At 49.2% G+C, this 15,349-nt stretch overlaps 1 protein-coding gene across 2 annotated transcripts; it reads left to right on the top strand.

Annotated features, from left to right (window-relative positions):
- The first annotated feature begins 909 nt into the window (after positions 1-909).
- LOC136763273 (protein argonaute-4) lies at positions 910-15,132 on the top strand. 2 transcript variants are annotated; one of them, XM_066717150.1, is made up of 18 exons: positions 910-1,118; positions 3,953-4,121; positions 4,270-4,390; positions 4,580-4,761; positions 5,079-5,215; positions 5,468-5,602; positions 5,898-5,985; positions 6,265-6,412; positions 6,603-6,722; positions 6,844-6,972; positions 8,283-8,416; positions 8,770-8,954; positions 9,115-9,274; positions 9,465-9,780; positions 9,903-10,037; positions 10,159-10,260; positions 10,774-10,973; positions 11,233-15,132. In XM_066717150.1, the coding sequence occupies exons 1-18, from the start codon at positions 1,100-1,102 to the stop codon at positions 11,339-11,341; spliced, it is 2,589 nt and encodes an 862-aa protein (XP_066573247.1). In that variant the 5' UTR covers positions 910-1,099; the 3' UTR covers positions 11,342-15,132. The 2 variants fall into 2 exon arrangements, with proteins under 2 accessions (XP_066573247.1, XP_066573246.1); XM_066717149.1 differs by having other exon boundaries at positions 6,844-7,005.
- The last annotated feature ends 217 nt before the right edge of the window (positions 15,133-15,349 follow it).

Genomic DNA, 15,349 nt, shown 5'->3' with positions numbered 1-15,349 from the left:
ATTCTATAATTATATATTAAAGTTACACTTTAAGATTACTGTGTAGACTAGAAATATAAGTATTTAGTTTAAATATTTTCCCAGTACTATGTAAGAAAAATGTGTGTGTTCATTTAACATGACGTTGTCTCTTTATCTTTTTCTAGATAACATATTGAGTTTTAGAATGTACATTTCGTATAATTAATTGTTAGCAATCTATTTGTTGTGTACAGTGATCTTATCACTCAAAATGGCTTTTCGATATATCCTTTAGCTCTATGAAGGACGAGCGCTTCCATGTGGAGGCACGGCTGAACAACACATGCAGGCTGCGGTGGATCTACAGTTGGTTGGCGCCCCTCGCTGGGAAAGCAGGATCCCTTGTTTTCAGTTGGGAATCTGAGACTGTTTTAGGTCAGAGGCAGCTCATGCAGCTGGAAGCGCCGAGGGGCACCGTGCATATTCACACACACACAGAGTTGCTGATATACGTTGTGTGAGCTGAACATTCACAAAGTCGGTTGTTTTGAGTCTTGAATTAAGATACAACATTAGAGAGAAACAGTTTTTGCTTGATTATCATTATTAAAATGGATGTATAATACTAATACTAATAATAACTAGAGTTGCAGACAAAGACGTAACAGCGCCCTCTGGTGGCCATGATTGCGAACGGCCACTTCCTCCAACAAAGATAATGTTTTTTTAACCAAGTTCTTACGCTAGACAGAGAATAAAACCTCGGTCTCTGGTTGTTTAACTCGATATATAAATTATTCCGACAGGTAACATCGATGAAAGGGGTTGTAACGAGCCTAACTGTGAACTCTTCGACTCTGCCTACTTGCCCGTCTCTCTGCTCCGTTTAAATCCCCTCTAGAAGCCCTCCCTCACCCCCCGCCTCTGCAACTGAGCATGCGCACATGTAGTGGGACGCTCTCAGTACGCATGCTCAGTGCAGGTCTCTCTACGGATCTAGTTTTAAATCACAAACAGCGACAGTGCTATCTTACACTTTCTCAAATTAGTACTTCTCGGCTTCGCGATACCGCCCCCAATAGCAGTGTCGGTACGGAGCGGCCAGGCCGGGACAGAGACGGAGAGAGAGCCCTCGGCCATGGAAGCGCTCGGACCCGGTAAGGAGAATGACACGGAAGTCTCCAGTGGGGTAGGGGCGAGGGAGATCGGCTAACTCCCTCACTGTGGGCCGGGGATTGGAAGGCCGCATCAGGGAAGCAGGAAGACAGGAGGGGGCAGAGGCTGGGCCGTAGCGTAATGTAGTTTAATGTGTGTTTAATGATACCGAAAACACGACGCGAGAAATGGAAGATCTGACCGGGGCTGCGGGAGCTTTGTGCGGGGTCGTGTTTGTGTGTTTTAATGGTTTCCCACGGTCGAGTGATCGGATGTGTTTCAGGTATAGTCGCTCTGTTGGGATTTAACACGGCTCTTCCTTGTGTCTGTATTGCCTCTCTCTGCTCCACTCTCGTCGTTTTTTGTTGTGCGGGGGTCAGCACTGTATGTGTTGCCGTTTTTGGAGCCCGATTTAGTGCCTGTTCGCTCCGAGTGACGCTTCCTTTATTGCCGAGGCGCTTCAGGACTTTATCGCCGTTACTGCCTGGTTGACAGTCACCGTTACTCCGGCACGCACAATAACGCACAGCCTCGTGTGCTTGATGGATGTATGGGAAACCCGTACTGACGACGATATCAATAAACAGATCGCACGCATCTATAGATGTTAAGTGTTTATATTTTCCCATTCACTCGCAGTACAGTTGCGTAGGTCTTCTGCACGCCGTGTAAACAAGAAATGAAGCCATAATAGCGTCTCCTTATTCTCCGTGTCCTGTGTGTGTGTGTGTGTGTGTGTGTCTGGGACAGTTTAACTGTATGCACGTAGGTCTGTGTGAAGTGTAGGTGTTTAGAGACAGGCTGTCACTGTAAGTCAGACTCTTGACAGTTCAGGTTTTATACATCACATTTGGCGTGTTCATTTGTGTTTAAGCGCTTGTACTCTGCAATAGGTATTTTATCTGTAAACATGATACATTCATTAAAACAAATCTGCGATGTCCATTTCGCTGCTTTTTAAAGACATAAACGATTAGCCTGCAGACTTGTCAGGTGGAGCGGCTCTCAGACACGCTGGCCTGCTGTACGCACAGTGTTTGTTTTTGTGCATTGCTGTCCACGATGTGGAGTTGGCAAATTGTATGTGTTGTCGTTAGACCCCCCCCCCGCCCGACCATAATTATCCATTAATCCTCCCCTGAGTCCCAGGTTGGTTTTAAGACTAAATCTGATTATTGAGTGATCGCTGTAAGAAACCCAATTCCTCCGTCCGCAGCCCTCAGAGTCACTCACAGCGCGCTGTCTGAGAGGCGGGAGTGTTCTCTAGTCATTACTGTATAAAAATACATGCTGTCGCTGGGGGGCTGCTGGGGTTGTGTGTACTCCTGCTGTGCCTGGCTGTGCAGCTGAGGTAGTACAAGCACTGACAATGAAGCAGGCAGATGTTAGTTTTGCTGGTCTGGGTCTGCTGACTGCTGTTTACCTCTGTGCCTCCCTGTGTTGCAAGCTTCTCCCAGCTGGCCCCAATTGCCAGTGCCCTCTCTGCCCTCAGGAACCACACTCAGACACAGTCTGACTTGAGCTGTTGCTGTTTGGCTTCAGATGGGCCTTCAGCTGAGTTATTTCCTTATTTTTCTTTCTTTTATTAAGCCATGGTCACAGACTGCTGTGCTGACTTCTCTGAGGCTGAAATTTGAATAGCCCCCCCTACCATAACCACTTTCGAGTCTGAATGACTAAATTAAGTGCTTCCCTCTGATCTGGAGTGAAAAAGCAGAGAAACTGCTGTCTCCACTCCCTCTCACCTGGGCTCACCTTTCCGTCCCCACTCTCCCTCTCCCTTTCCCTGCTGTCCTGGGAAACCAGAGCCCTGTGTGGCCAGAGCAGCTGGGCCAGTGTGGATATATATAGAGCAGCTGGAGCAGTCCAGCGTACAGGACTGCCAGACTTATGGAATTCCACGGGCCCTATAGAATTCCACTGGCCATATGGAATGCTGTAGGAGAAGGCAGACTCATTATTTATTATTGTTGTTAATTGCCACATTCCTTCATCGACAAACTTTGCATACTTTGCATACTTTATTCAAATATGATTGTGTGCTCTATACCATGTACACAACATTATAACCGCTTAAATCATCTCTGCACACACATTACAGACACAAACATGTGCTTGTGTTCTATAATGGACACATGGCCCAAACAGTGGAGTGGGTTAAATGCTGTTGCTAGTGCGCTCTCTCAATAGGTCAGTCAGCCTGTCTCTCTGTATTGGTCTCCCTGATCAATATGAGTCTGTGTGTCCTATGAGACCTGCCCATCTGTTCTGCCTGCCCTCAAACACAGCAGGCCTTTGTCTGGACTAACTGGCGGTGTGTGTGTGGGGTGGAGTGGTCTGTGTTGACTGTATTGTACTGTGTGTTAGGCATGCGGGGGGTGCGGTCCGGATTGGCTATGCATTGGGGGTTGTCTTTTGTTCAGTAATTGTGGGGCATTGTTCATTTAATTAGGCCACACAGTCTCCCAGGCTTTGTGTGCAGCGCTGGGCCATAGGGTGAGTGTTAGGGTTTCTGTGTATTGTTCTATGTGTGTAATTGAGTGAGTGAGTGTGTCATGTGTGGTTTTCTGATTTTAATTTTTTTTTGAGGGGGTGTTTTCTGCACTGGTAACATTTGATTTAGGGCTCAGTGCGGACCTCTGTGCCACCTCTTGCTGAGGGCCTCAGCCTCCCCTGCAGGTGAGAGGTGTCTCAAACTGGACTGTCCTACTGACCTTGTGTTGGAGTGTTTGTCTTTGAGGGAACTCTTGCTTAGACAGATGTGGGTGTCTTAACTTGTGTGTGTGTGTGTGTGTGTGTGTGTGTGTCTGTCTCTCTCTCTCTCTCTCTCTCCCAGGCCCCCCGCCCACCTCCCTGTTCCAGCCCCCCCGGCGCCCTGGCCTGGGCACAGTGGGCAAGCCCATCCGCCTGCTGGCCAATCACTTCCAGGTGCAAATCCCCAAGATCGATGTGTACCACTACGAGGTGGAGATCAAACCCGAGAAACGCCCGCGCAGGGTCAACAGGTAGGGAGCCAGGGAGGGAGGGAATGGGGAACTCAGCAGTGCTGGGTATATAATAGCTGTGGATGTAATGTCATGTCTCTGTGTGCAGAGAGGTGGTGGACACTGGTGTGTCTCTGTCTTCATCTCTGTAATGCTGTGTGTCCTGCAGGGAGGTTGTCGACACCATGGTGAGACATTTCAAGATGCAGATCTTCGGGGACCGACAGCCTGGCTACGATGGCAAGAGGAACATGTACACAGCCCACCCCCTGCCCATTGGGCGCGACCGGGTCAGTGCACCAGTACATGTGTGTGTGCGTGCGTCTTGTGCATGAGTGTGTAGCCCTCCTTTGGTCTCTCCCACCCCTCTCTCTCTTTCTCTAATGTTTCCCCTCTCCCACTCACACTCGGTCCATCTGTACTCCCTACCCAACCTCTCTTGGACTCTGACACTCCTCTCTTCACTCTCCCTCTTTCAGGTGGATCTGGAGGTGACTCTGCCTGGCGAAGGAAAGGACCAGACATTCAAGGTGTCCCTGCAGTGGGTGTCAGTGGTCAGTCTGCAGTTGCTTTTGGAAGCACTGTCCGGCCACCTGAACGAGGTCCCCGAGGATTCTGTCCAGGCTCTGGATGTCATCACACGCCACCTGCCCTCCATGAGGTAACCGAGGCCCAACCAAGGCCCAACTCTGCAGCAATCCCCAGTTTTGGTAGTTTTTTTTACGGTGTATCGTGCTCTTCAAGACACCGATTTCAACCAAACACACATTGCTACAGATCTGCCCCAGCGTCCAGAAGAGCCACTATACCCACCATACAATACTGCACTTAAACAAACAACATGGTTGTTTAAGTAACTAATAATTAAATAAAATATACAAACCGATAAAATGAAGTAAATATGTAAACAAACTAACCAAAAGCCAGGCCGACATTTATCTTTTCTCTCTCCCGTTGTCTTCACTCTTTATCTCTCAGGTACACTCCAGTTGGTCGTTCCTTCTTCTCTCCCCCTGAGGGGTACTATCACCCTCTTGGGGGGGGACGGGAGGTGTGGTTTGGGTTCCACCAGTCTGTGCGGCCGGCCATGTGGAATATGATGCTGAACATTGATGGTAAGGCACTGTACTGGACCGTCGCAGCTTGGGGGTGGAACACAGACTGGCTAAACAAGGAGGGCAGCAGAGAGGCCAGCATCAGTTAAATTGTCAGGAAATATCTCTGTGTGTCTCCTCTCTATGTCTAACTCTATCTAAGCCATCTCCTCTTGTTTGTCTGTTGGTGTTCTTTCTCTCTCTGTCTGTCTCTCATCCATCTTTCCCTATCGCTAAGCGTTTTTTCTTTCTCCCTCTCCCTCTCCCTCTCAGTGTCAGCTACGGCATTTTACCGTGCCCAGCCGGTCATCGAGTTCATGTGTGAGGTGCTGGACATCCAGAACATCAATGAGCAGACAAAGCCACTGACCGACTCCCAGAGGGTCAAGTTCACCAAGGAGATCAGAGGTCAGCATGGGGGGGTGGTCCTGTGTGGCGGTGGGGCTCTGCACCTCTCAGACAACATTCAGTCTCTCTCTCTTTCTCTCAGTTCACTTCAATTAAAAATCTGTATTGTATCTCTCTACTTGGTGAATCTGAATTGAACAAATAATTTGAGGAATATCTAGTGAGCATGGGGAGGGGGGATTTTGAAGGATCACTGGTCATCTGATTCAGCAGCCCCCTTCCTCCAGATCACTGTGGTGTAGGCTATGTCCCTTGTCCCCCAGCCCTGATGTCCTCTGTGTTTGTGTGTGTCCAGGTCTGAAGGTAGAGGTGACGCACTGTGGCCAGATGAAGAGGAAATACCGCGTGTGTAACGTCACCCGTCGCCCCGCCAGCCACCAGACGTGAGTGTCCGCCTGTGCCCCTGGATCATGGGTCAAGGGCTATGGGTTGTCATTGCAAGGGTCAGAGCAGCAGAGGCTCAGGGGTGGGGGGCAGCTGTTAGAAGCATAAGAAAAGGTTATGAACAAGAGGGATCTGTTTGGAGAGTCCCGTTTTCTGGGCTGCTCTGGGGTGAACAGTCCCAAAATGTCATCAAGCTTTTTCTTTCTTTATTTAGTTTTGAGTATCCCGAGGAGCCGTCATCACTTACCCGACTCCTCTTCCTCCTCCTCTCTCACAAGGTTCCCCCTGCAGCTGGAGAATGGCCAGGCTATGGAGTGCACGGTGGCGCAGTACTTCAAACAGAAATATAGCCTGCAGCTCAAGTACCCTCACCTGCCCTGCTTGCAGGTGGGGCAGGAGCAGAAGCACACCTACCTGCCCCTGGAGGTGAGGGGCATTGAGGCCCTGTTCTCTTACTACACAAAAATATGTATTTCATGTGTTCTAAAGATCTTTCGGGTAGAAATATTTCATATTCATTTATTAAGCTGGGGTGTTAATCAGGGTCACATATTGATGCCTGTGTGCCAACATAACTCCCTAACACATTTTCATTCTCCCTCTCCCCCTCTCTCAGGTGTGTAACATTGTGGCGGGGCAGCGCTGCATCAAGAAGCTGACAGATAATCAGACCTCCACCATGATCAAAGCCACAGCACGCTCTGCCCCTGACAGGCAAGAGGAGATCAGCCGGCTGGTGAGTGCCACCCCCTGGGGGGCAGAATGGGAACTGCAGCATAGTGTCAGTTATTGCTGAGATAGCTGAGGTTTCATCCCTGATGTAATCTCTCTCTCCTTCTGTCCCTTCCCCCCTCCAGGTCAAAAGTAACAGCATGGTGGGGGGCCCGGACCCGTACCTGAAGGAGTTTGGCATTGTGGTGCACAACGATATGACCGAGGTGACGGGGCGGGTCCTCCCAGCGCCCATGCTGCAGTATGGGGGCCGGGTGAGTACAGACACTGGGAGGGACTGTGGCCGGGTGAGTATAGAGGCGCAGGGCTGGGGTGAGTACGGGGGGGTGGGGGGGTGCTGTGAGAGGGGATGTTTGGTGTGAGACTGTGGGGGTGAATAAGCAGGCCTGAGTGACTGACTGTGTGAAGAGTGTGTGGGAGTGAGGGAAGTGGGGAGGGGCCAGTGCTCTGGCACTCTTTGATTGACCCTTGACCCCAGTTTTATAATTATTTAGATAAAAAAATAAACACACACACCCTGAAATACCCATACACAGACTCAGCAGGATATTTAGACACAGCAGGGTATGTAGATGTATCAGGATACGTAGACGCACAAACGCAGTTTATTGTGTAATTCCAGCAGTAAAGTAACCGCTGCACTGAAACGCACTCCCAAGGACACTTCCCCCTCCCTTGTAAGAGTCCAAATCCTGGACTTGTCCTGCTGTCAGTGTGTGTGTGTGTGTGTGTGTGTGTGTGTGTGTGTGTGTGTGTGTGTGTGTGTGTGTGTGAGTGTGCGTGCCTGTGCGTTTTTTCCATGTACAAGTGTGTGTCGGGGCATGCTGTGCTGTGGGGAGGTTAGGGGGTGGGCGTCTGTGTGTTGAGTGTGTGTGGGTCATATGGGTAGTCTCTCTGTCTGATTCGCACCTGTGCAGCTGACCCTCTCTGAAGCCAGGGGGTAGTGTAGGAGGGCACAGCATTTCTCAGTGTGGGGGGGTACAGCAGTCTCCATCCCGCAGCCCTGTCCAGGTTGAGTTCCTCTCCCATTCCGATTTTTATTTTATTTTTAAACGATCAGGAATGCTGGCCGTGAGTCGCACAGTGTTCCTCCCTGATGAACGAGGGAGGCGAAAGTGTTTGGAATTGTTGTAAACAAGCTGCTATCTGTCCAACTCCTTTATAATCGCTCACACTGACCTTCATTCGCACTCACGCATGCATGCACACACAGTTGTGCACACAAATGCTCACACTCACTCAGAAACGCACACATGCAGACAATAGAACACGCAACGTGACATCCTGTTCCACATCCTCTGTTCAGGTTTGGCCTGGTTAAAAGACTCCCCAGTGAATGATAATTAAATGATAGGTATACATGTGTTTATGGGCTGGACCATAGGGCTGCACGCTGGGGTCTGTTGGCCTCCCTGGTAGTGGAGCTGCAGTGAGTCAGAGCACATGGCAGCGACAGGCAGAGACTTATTTCTGTGCTGTCACCATTTGGAGCACTGAAGGACTCTCTCTCTCTCTCTCTCTCTCTCTCTCTCCTCCCTCCCTCCCTCTTTTTCTCCCTGCTCAGAACAAGACAGTGGCCACGCCGAATCAGGGTGTATGGGACATGCGGGGGAAACAGTTCTATGCCGGTATTGAGATCAAGGTGTGGGCAGTAGCCTGTTTTGCCCCACAGAAACAGTGTCGAGAGGACCTGCTCAAGTGAGTGCCCCCCGCCACATACATGCATGGTCACATACACAAATACACATCCCCACACAGGTATGCGCACACACACACAAACGGGAATGTACACAAAAACACATGTGTTGCGAACACGTGAACGTGTAAGAACACACACAGGAACACAGGCAAACTCCTACAAACACGCTGAGCCAGCAGTGCTAGGTAATACAATAGATCTGGGGCTTCCTGAATTCTCCAGCCAGCTGCTGAAACAGTACAGTCAGTTTTCAAACCTATAAACTGCATGCATTATTTAAAGAGCTCACCTGTGTCTGTCTGTCTCTGTTTGTGTGTTTGTGCCCATGCGCCTGTGTGTGTCCCATCCCCAGGAGTTTCACGGACCAGCTGCGCAAGATCTCGAAGGACGCGGGGATGCCCATCCAGGGCCAGCCGTGCTTCTGTAAATATGCGCAGGGTGCCGACAGCGTGGAGCCCATGTTCAAACACCTCAAGATGTCCTATGTGGGGCTGCAACTCATTGTTGTCATCCTGCCGGGAAAGACCCCTGTCTATGGTGAGTGGCAGGCATCTGTAGTGGGGGGTATTTTTTCATCCCTGATTGTCTTGTAGGTTCACAGACCCTCTTTCTCTGTCTGACTGACTCAGTGCTGACACTGTTCTGCTGTCTACTTGTGTTAGTGTCTCATATCCTGTCTATCTCTCTCTGTCTACAGCGGAGGTGAAGCGTGTAGGAGACACTCTGCTGGGAATGGCCACTCAGTGTGTCCAGGTGAAGAATGTGGTGAAGACATCTCCTCAGACGCTGTCCAACCTCTGCCTCAAAATCAATGCCAAGCTGGGCGGCATCAACAACGTTCTGGTACCACACCAACGGTGAGGGCTGGAGTGAGAGACTTTGAGAGTGTGCATTCAGGCCACTGTGCTGTGAGTTTATTCTCAGTGTTGGTGTGGTGATTGAACACATTTTCCTCTGTATCTCTTTCCCTCTCTCCCTCCACACGCTCTCTCGCTCTCTCTACCCCTTCCTCCACTCTCTCTGTTACTGCACCTAACCCCCCTCCAGGCCCTCGGTATTCCAGCAGCCGGTGATCTTCCTGGGTGCAGATGTGACGCATCCCCCCGCGGGTGACGGAAAGAAGCCGTCCATCGCAGCAGTGGTGGGCAGCATGGACGGGCACCCCAGCCGCTACTGTGCCACAGTGCGTGTGCAGACGTCCCGCCAGGACCTGGCCCAGGAGCAGCTGTTCAGCCAGGAGGTTATCCAGGACCTCACCAACATGGTGCGCGAGCTGCTCATCCAGTTCTACAAGTCGACCCGCTTCAAACCCACCCGGATCATCTACTACCGGGGGGGCGTCTCCGAGGGCCAGATGAAGCAGGTAGGGAAGGTGGCAGAGGAGGTCGGACTGTAATGAGAGTTCTTTGATGTTCTAAAAGCTTCTGCACAATAGGTTTCATAAAAGGAATATGAAAAAATCATAATCCATTCTTCCCCCCTCAGGTGGCATGGCCAGAGCTCATAGCAATCAGGAAGGCCTGTATCAGTCTGGAGGAGGACTACAGGCCGGGCATCACCTACATTGTTGTGCAGAAGCGCCACCACACCCGGCTGTTCTGCGCCGACAAAGCAGAGCGGGTGAGTCCGAAGCCCTGCTTCTGTGCCCCCCCAGAGACACAATTCTATAACACCTGGGTGTTGTGTTAATTAGATAAATTAATTGTATACCTGTGTGTGTGTCCTCTATCTCCCCGTGCAGGTGGGCAAAAGTGGGAACGTCCCTGCCGGCACTACTGTGGACAGCACCATCACTCACCCCTCAGAGTTTGACTTCTACCTGTGCAGCCATGCCGGCATACAGGTGAGTGCAGCTGTGTGTGAGCGCATGAGGTTGGAGTGTGTGGTTTGCGTTAGTGTGTGCGTCTGTACTAGGGTTGTGCTGAATTCGTTGACGTCAAACTTTGCACAATTTTAGCTTATCTGAACTGAATTAGAATCATGGCAGCAGCTACTTCCTAACAATGCAGAGCAGCTAACACAATTGTTATAGTTTTATTAGTGAAATTAAAGTAGTAAGTACTCCATTACATTCAATTTTAGGACTTTGAGTGAATATGTATATCCTCTGTAAAACATTTACAGCTGTCATTTAAATAACACATTTGTTTAATTATCATTTTTATATTATACAAATATTTTACAGTAATACTGGCAAATTAAAATAATGCCTCTCAACCTACAACTAAATACATTACATCTGCATCTGCACGGATTTAATGCATTCAAATCCGTATTCAACAGATGCGTATTTCTGTTGGCTCTGTCACATCCCTAGTCTGTGCACTATGACCCTGACTTCTCCCTCCTCTCGCAGGGCACCAGCCGCCCCTCTCACTACCATGTGCTGTGGGACGACAACTGCTTCACTGCCGACGAACTGCAGCTGCTGACCTACCAGCTGTGCCACACGTATGTGCGCTGCACACGCTCCGTCTCCATCCCCGCACCCGCCTACTACGCCCGCTTGGTGGCGTTCCGCGCCCGTTACCACCTGGTGGACAAGGACCATGATAGGTGAGCACAGGGTAGAAGGGTGACATTTCCAGGGCTCCTTCTCCCCTTTGAAATATTACTCCTGCAGGCTTCAGTACATTTATTAGAAACATGTATGTGGGTATGTATGTAAGTATGCATTCATTCAGGTGGGGTTTTTAACAGCAGAGGCTGTCTTTACAAAGGGGTCCCAGAATGTTACCGCACAGTGGAATTATAATGATGCCACCGTGTGTGTAGGTATATCTCTCTAACTCTCTCTCTCTCTCTCTCTCTGCAGTGCTGAGGGCAGCCACGTCTCTGGGCAGAGTAACGGCCGGGACCCCCAGGCCCTGGCCAAGGCCGTGCAGATTCACTATGACACACAGCACACCATGTACTTTGCCTGAGAGTCGGCAGCACCTCTGTCTCTATCTTTTCTGTCTTTATATATTTCCATCTGTTTGTCCTTTTCTGTGTCTGTTCTTCTTTCCATCTCTCTTTCGCTCAGTGTCCGTCTCTCTCTCAGCAGTGAGGCGGTTCTGCAGCCCAGGGGACGGCCGGTCCAGTTTAGCGGGCCAGGTCTGTTCAGGGCTGCTTGTACCAGCGAGCCGGGCTTGTCGGTGGCACTGAGAGCCAGGGGCCCGGTGCACACAGACACCGAACCCCATCACTGTCACAGCCGGCAGCTCCCTCTCTGCCTCTGATTATATTGTTTATTTTGTATTTTTTTAATAATATGATGTACAGCTCCCGGTCACGTCAGAAGCACTAGACAGCTGATCCGTCTCTCTCTCTCTCTCTCTCTCGGTTTCTTATAGTCTTTCTCCCTTTCTGTTTTTTTTTTCTCACTTTTCCTTTCTCTTAATCTTTCCATTTTTCTCTCTCTCTCTCTCTCTCCACTGTTAACAAGGACTCGTATTTTTTACCTCAAAAGGCGCAAAAAGGCCGAATTTCCCCTGAAGTGAAAGCACAGGGGCTTCTGCATGCGACGTTTTTGTGACGTTGATGATTTTTCAAAGTGGATGAATTACCATGACTACGATTTTTAATTTGTATTGCTGTCTTTTAACTCTTTCCTGTCCGCGTTTGTTTTATAAGCGAGGTGACATCAGTGTCAATGCTCTATATCTTGATACTCTTCTCCCACCTTGTCTGTGTGTCTGCGTGAGTGTGTACAAGTCTGTGTGTGTGCGTGCGTGTGTGTGTATGTATGTGCACGCGCATCTGTGTGCGCATGTGAGTATATTTTAGAACAGGAGCCTTTGGTTCTAAGTTCCATGGCGGGCCACAGAATTCTGAAAGGGAAAATTTTAAAGGAGTTATAACTGCTGTAAATGCCTCAGATTTTACCATGTGTTTTTATATACATATAAACATAAATATATATAAATCTATATAAATAGGAGATTTTACAGGCTCGTCGCAGCCGGTTTGTTGTGTGTAGTAGTGTGTGTGTGTGTGTGTGTGTGTGCGTGCGTGCGTGCGTGTGTCCTAGCTCGTGTGTAGTGTAGTGTGGGAGTGGGGTGGGGTTCACAGTCTTCATTCTCAGGCCAGCCAGACCCAGAGTGGGTTCCTTCACCAGCCCAGCGCCGTCCTGCCAGGCAGCTGGTTTGTTCATAAAGCCAGAAGCTTGTTTGTGCTTTTTCTCTCTCTCTCTCTCGGTTTGTGGGGGCAGTCTTGGGTCCTGTCTCTTTCTCTCTCTCTCTCGGTCGATCACTCTCTGTTTACAGTTTACCTGCGCTGGCAGGGGACGGGGGATGTGGAGGGGCCAGGCCCTCGCATTTCATACCTTTTATGCATTTATAAATGCGTTCATAATGAATTGATGACAAGGAACAGATGGGCTTGGACAAGCAGACACCTGTGTGCAGATGCAATTGTCCCAGGCTTCTGTGTCTCCTCTGTTGCTGTAATTAGTTCAGACGTGTCTTGTCCTGAGGGGGTGTTTGTGCTCTGTGTTTTGCAGGCCAGTGCAAGGAAAGTGGGAGTTAGGGTGCAGGGATAATTTTTAGTAGAGCAGCAGAATAATATGAGCAGTGGGGGATCTCTTTGCACTCAAACCTGGGGGCCTGCTGCCCTCCAGCTCTCTGCCTCTGAGGCTAGCACTATCCTCCCCATTACATTTTGTAGGGCAATTAAATTGTGCACTTCAACCCTGCCCCACACACAGAAACAGACCGACACCCACCCACACAAACAGTTCAATTCAAAAAGGCATCATTGGCATGACTAATTTATATCAGTGTTGCCTAAGCATTGACATATGGGCCCAGTGCTCAAGAGTGGGGCAATGGGAACAAAAAATACAGGAACTATACACTTTAGATTTTAACACACAAACACCTCTGCATCTGTACAACAATCACCAGCCAACTCTAAGGGAGCAGCTCACTGTGTGTGTGGGGGGGTGCAGTTTGAGAGATGAAGCCTTGTTCAGGCAGGGGGGGGGTCAGATTACTATGTTACTCTCACGTGATGCTGGGCATTGTCTTGTGTCCTCCAGTGACGAGGAGCTGGGGTGGGGTTGTCTCCGTGTTAACCAGAAGTTCAGGCCAAGGACAGACAATCGAAGCTGTAGAAAGGGGAGGGGGTGTGGGGGTCATGAATTTGTGGTGTGAAGTATTTATATAAGTGTTTGTGTGTTACAGTATAAACTAGACATGTTTATGAAATCATGGCAACCAGTGACAGGAAGCTACACATGGCACAGGCCCTGTCGGGGTGTGTGCGGGGCATTTTGGTGTGGGCAGGGGGTACACATGCAATAAGGATTGGAGCCCCTTGGGGGGTAGGTGGGGGCTAAGCTCTCTCAGGTGGTGGTGCCTAGTGATGGTAGGGGCCTGAGCTGGGCTGTGACGTGGTCATCCTACACCTTCTCCTCCTCTGTCTTCCCTCATACCTCTCCCTCCCCTCTGATTCACTTTCCCCTCTCTGTCCCCTCCTCCAGGTGTGAGCTCAGCAGTGTGGGTGGGGCTGGCGGTGTGGACCGCACTGGCGCTGGGCATCAGGGGGTGTGTGGGGTGGCTCTCTTGGCAATGCAACAATATTCCAATTTTACAGATATATCATTGCAAAGCAATATTACAAAGCAAATGTCTGAGATTTTTTTTTTTTTTTTTTTTAAGAAGCTATAATTTCTCTGTGGCATTAGATGTGATCCCTCTTACAGTTTGTGTTTTCAGTTCTTGTTTTGCTTGTATCAATCAGTGGGAAATGTGCATTTGTAGGAGTAGCTGTTTGGCTTTTTCGAGAACAGTCTCGAGTCGCTAGCATGCATGCCAGACTTGTAAAAATGTTTGAGAATTTCTAATAAGGAAAAAAGAAAAAAAAATCCTTTTGTAAATGTTTATTATAGTTCAGACTGTTTAGGATAGCAATATGATTGGATTCTACAAGACGTATTATTTTTCTGTAGTTTATGCGAGTGCATGTGAGAGTTGTGAGTGTGTATGTGTGTGTGCGTGTGTTTCCTGGTTATTGTCAGAGATGGAGGCTGAGGCAGTGGCACTAAACAGCCGGCCTTCACTCAGACCCATCCAAACGAGGTACCAGCACAGCACAGACAGGACGGTCCACTGCCACTGCCTCAGCCTCTGCAGCTGCTCTCTCTCTCTGTCCCTGGGCAGCTGGGCATGGGGCCCGGGGCCCCCTCGCACAACTGCACTTCCTCCCCGCGAGACCCAGGGGTGCCCTGTCCTGCCCTGTGCAACCCCCCCCCTTCAACCCTCTCTCCCTTTCTTTCTGTCTCCCTCTCTCTCTGATTATTATCCCCTCCTCCAACTGATTTCAAGAGAGTATGTTTTTTTGTTTTTAATCCTCTTTGATAAAAGGGTTTGTTTGCAACACTTTTAAATGTTTTATTGTAATTTAATTTGTTCCTGTACTGACGCTGTATAGCACTGTGCTGTTCTCTAGTGTTCTGAGCTGTGTGACTGTGGCTGTCCCCCATAGCAATACGAGGTACTCTGTCTGACCTGCTGGGGGAGGGGCGGGGGTGTGTGGGTGGGGAGGGCTGTGCAGGGACACCCTGCCTCCTCCCCCCCCCCACATGGGGTTCCCACACAATTGCTGCATTGCTATGTGACTTTTTTTATTATATATTTCTTTTTTTTTTTCTTGTTTTATTATTGTTATTTTTTTAGCCTGCAGGGAATATTTGTGTTAATGTGGAAAGTAATAAACTGGTATTTGATGCCGACTTTGTGTCATGTGCTATTATTACAATTTATTAAATTAAGTTTTTATTTTTATAATAACCCCCGACCGTGCAGAAGGTACAAACTAAAGTGTATTTTTTGTTTCTTATTTTAAGAAAATGGCTGGTCAGTCTGAGTGAATATTTTACTAGATCTTTAATAAATTCTGCTACAAAACGTAAATCCAACGGTTCTTGAGAAAACAACACAGCCAGGACC

The sequence above is a fragment of the Amia ocellicauda genome, chromosome 11 (assembly GCF_036373705.1).
Source record: "Amia ocellicauda isolate fAmiCal2 chromosome 11, fAmiCal2.hap1, whole genome shotgun sequence".
NCBI classification, from domain to species: Eukaryota; Metazoa; Chordata; class Actinopteri; order Amiiformes; family Amiidae; genus Amia; species Amia ocellicauda.
Note: the sequence above shows the minus strand (reverse complement) of the source record. Positions and strands in the feature narration are given on the sequence as shown.

What these genes read in the sequence shown, in the direction of transcription:
- LOC136763273 (XM_066717149.1), top strand. An exon ending in CGCCCCGCCAGCCACCAGAC is followed by an intron (nt 5,986 to 6,264) that starts GTGAGTGTCCGC and finishes CTCTCTCACAAG; the next exon opens with GTTCCCCCTGCAGCTGGAGA. An exon ending in GCAGCCATGCCGGCATACAG is followed by an intron (nt 10,261 to 10,773) that starts GTGAGTGCAGCT and finishes CTCCTCTCGCAG; the next exon opens with GGCACCAGCCGCCCCTCTCA.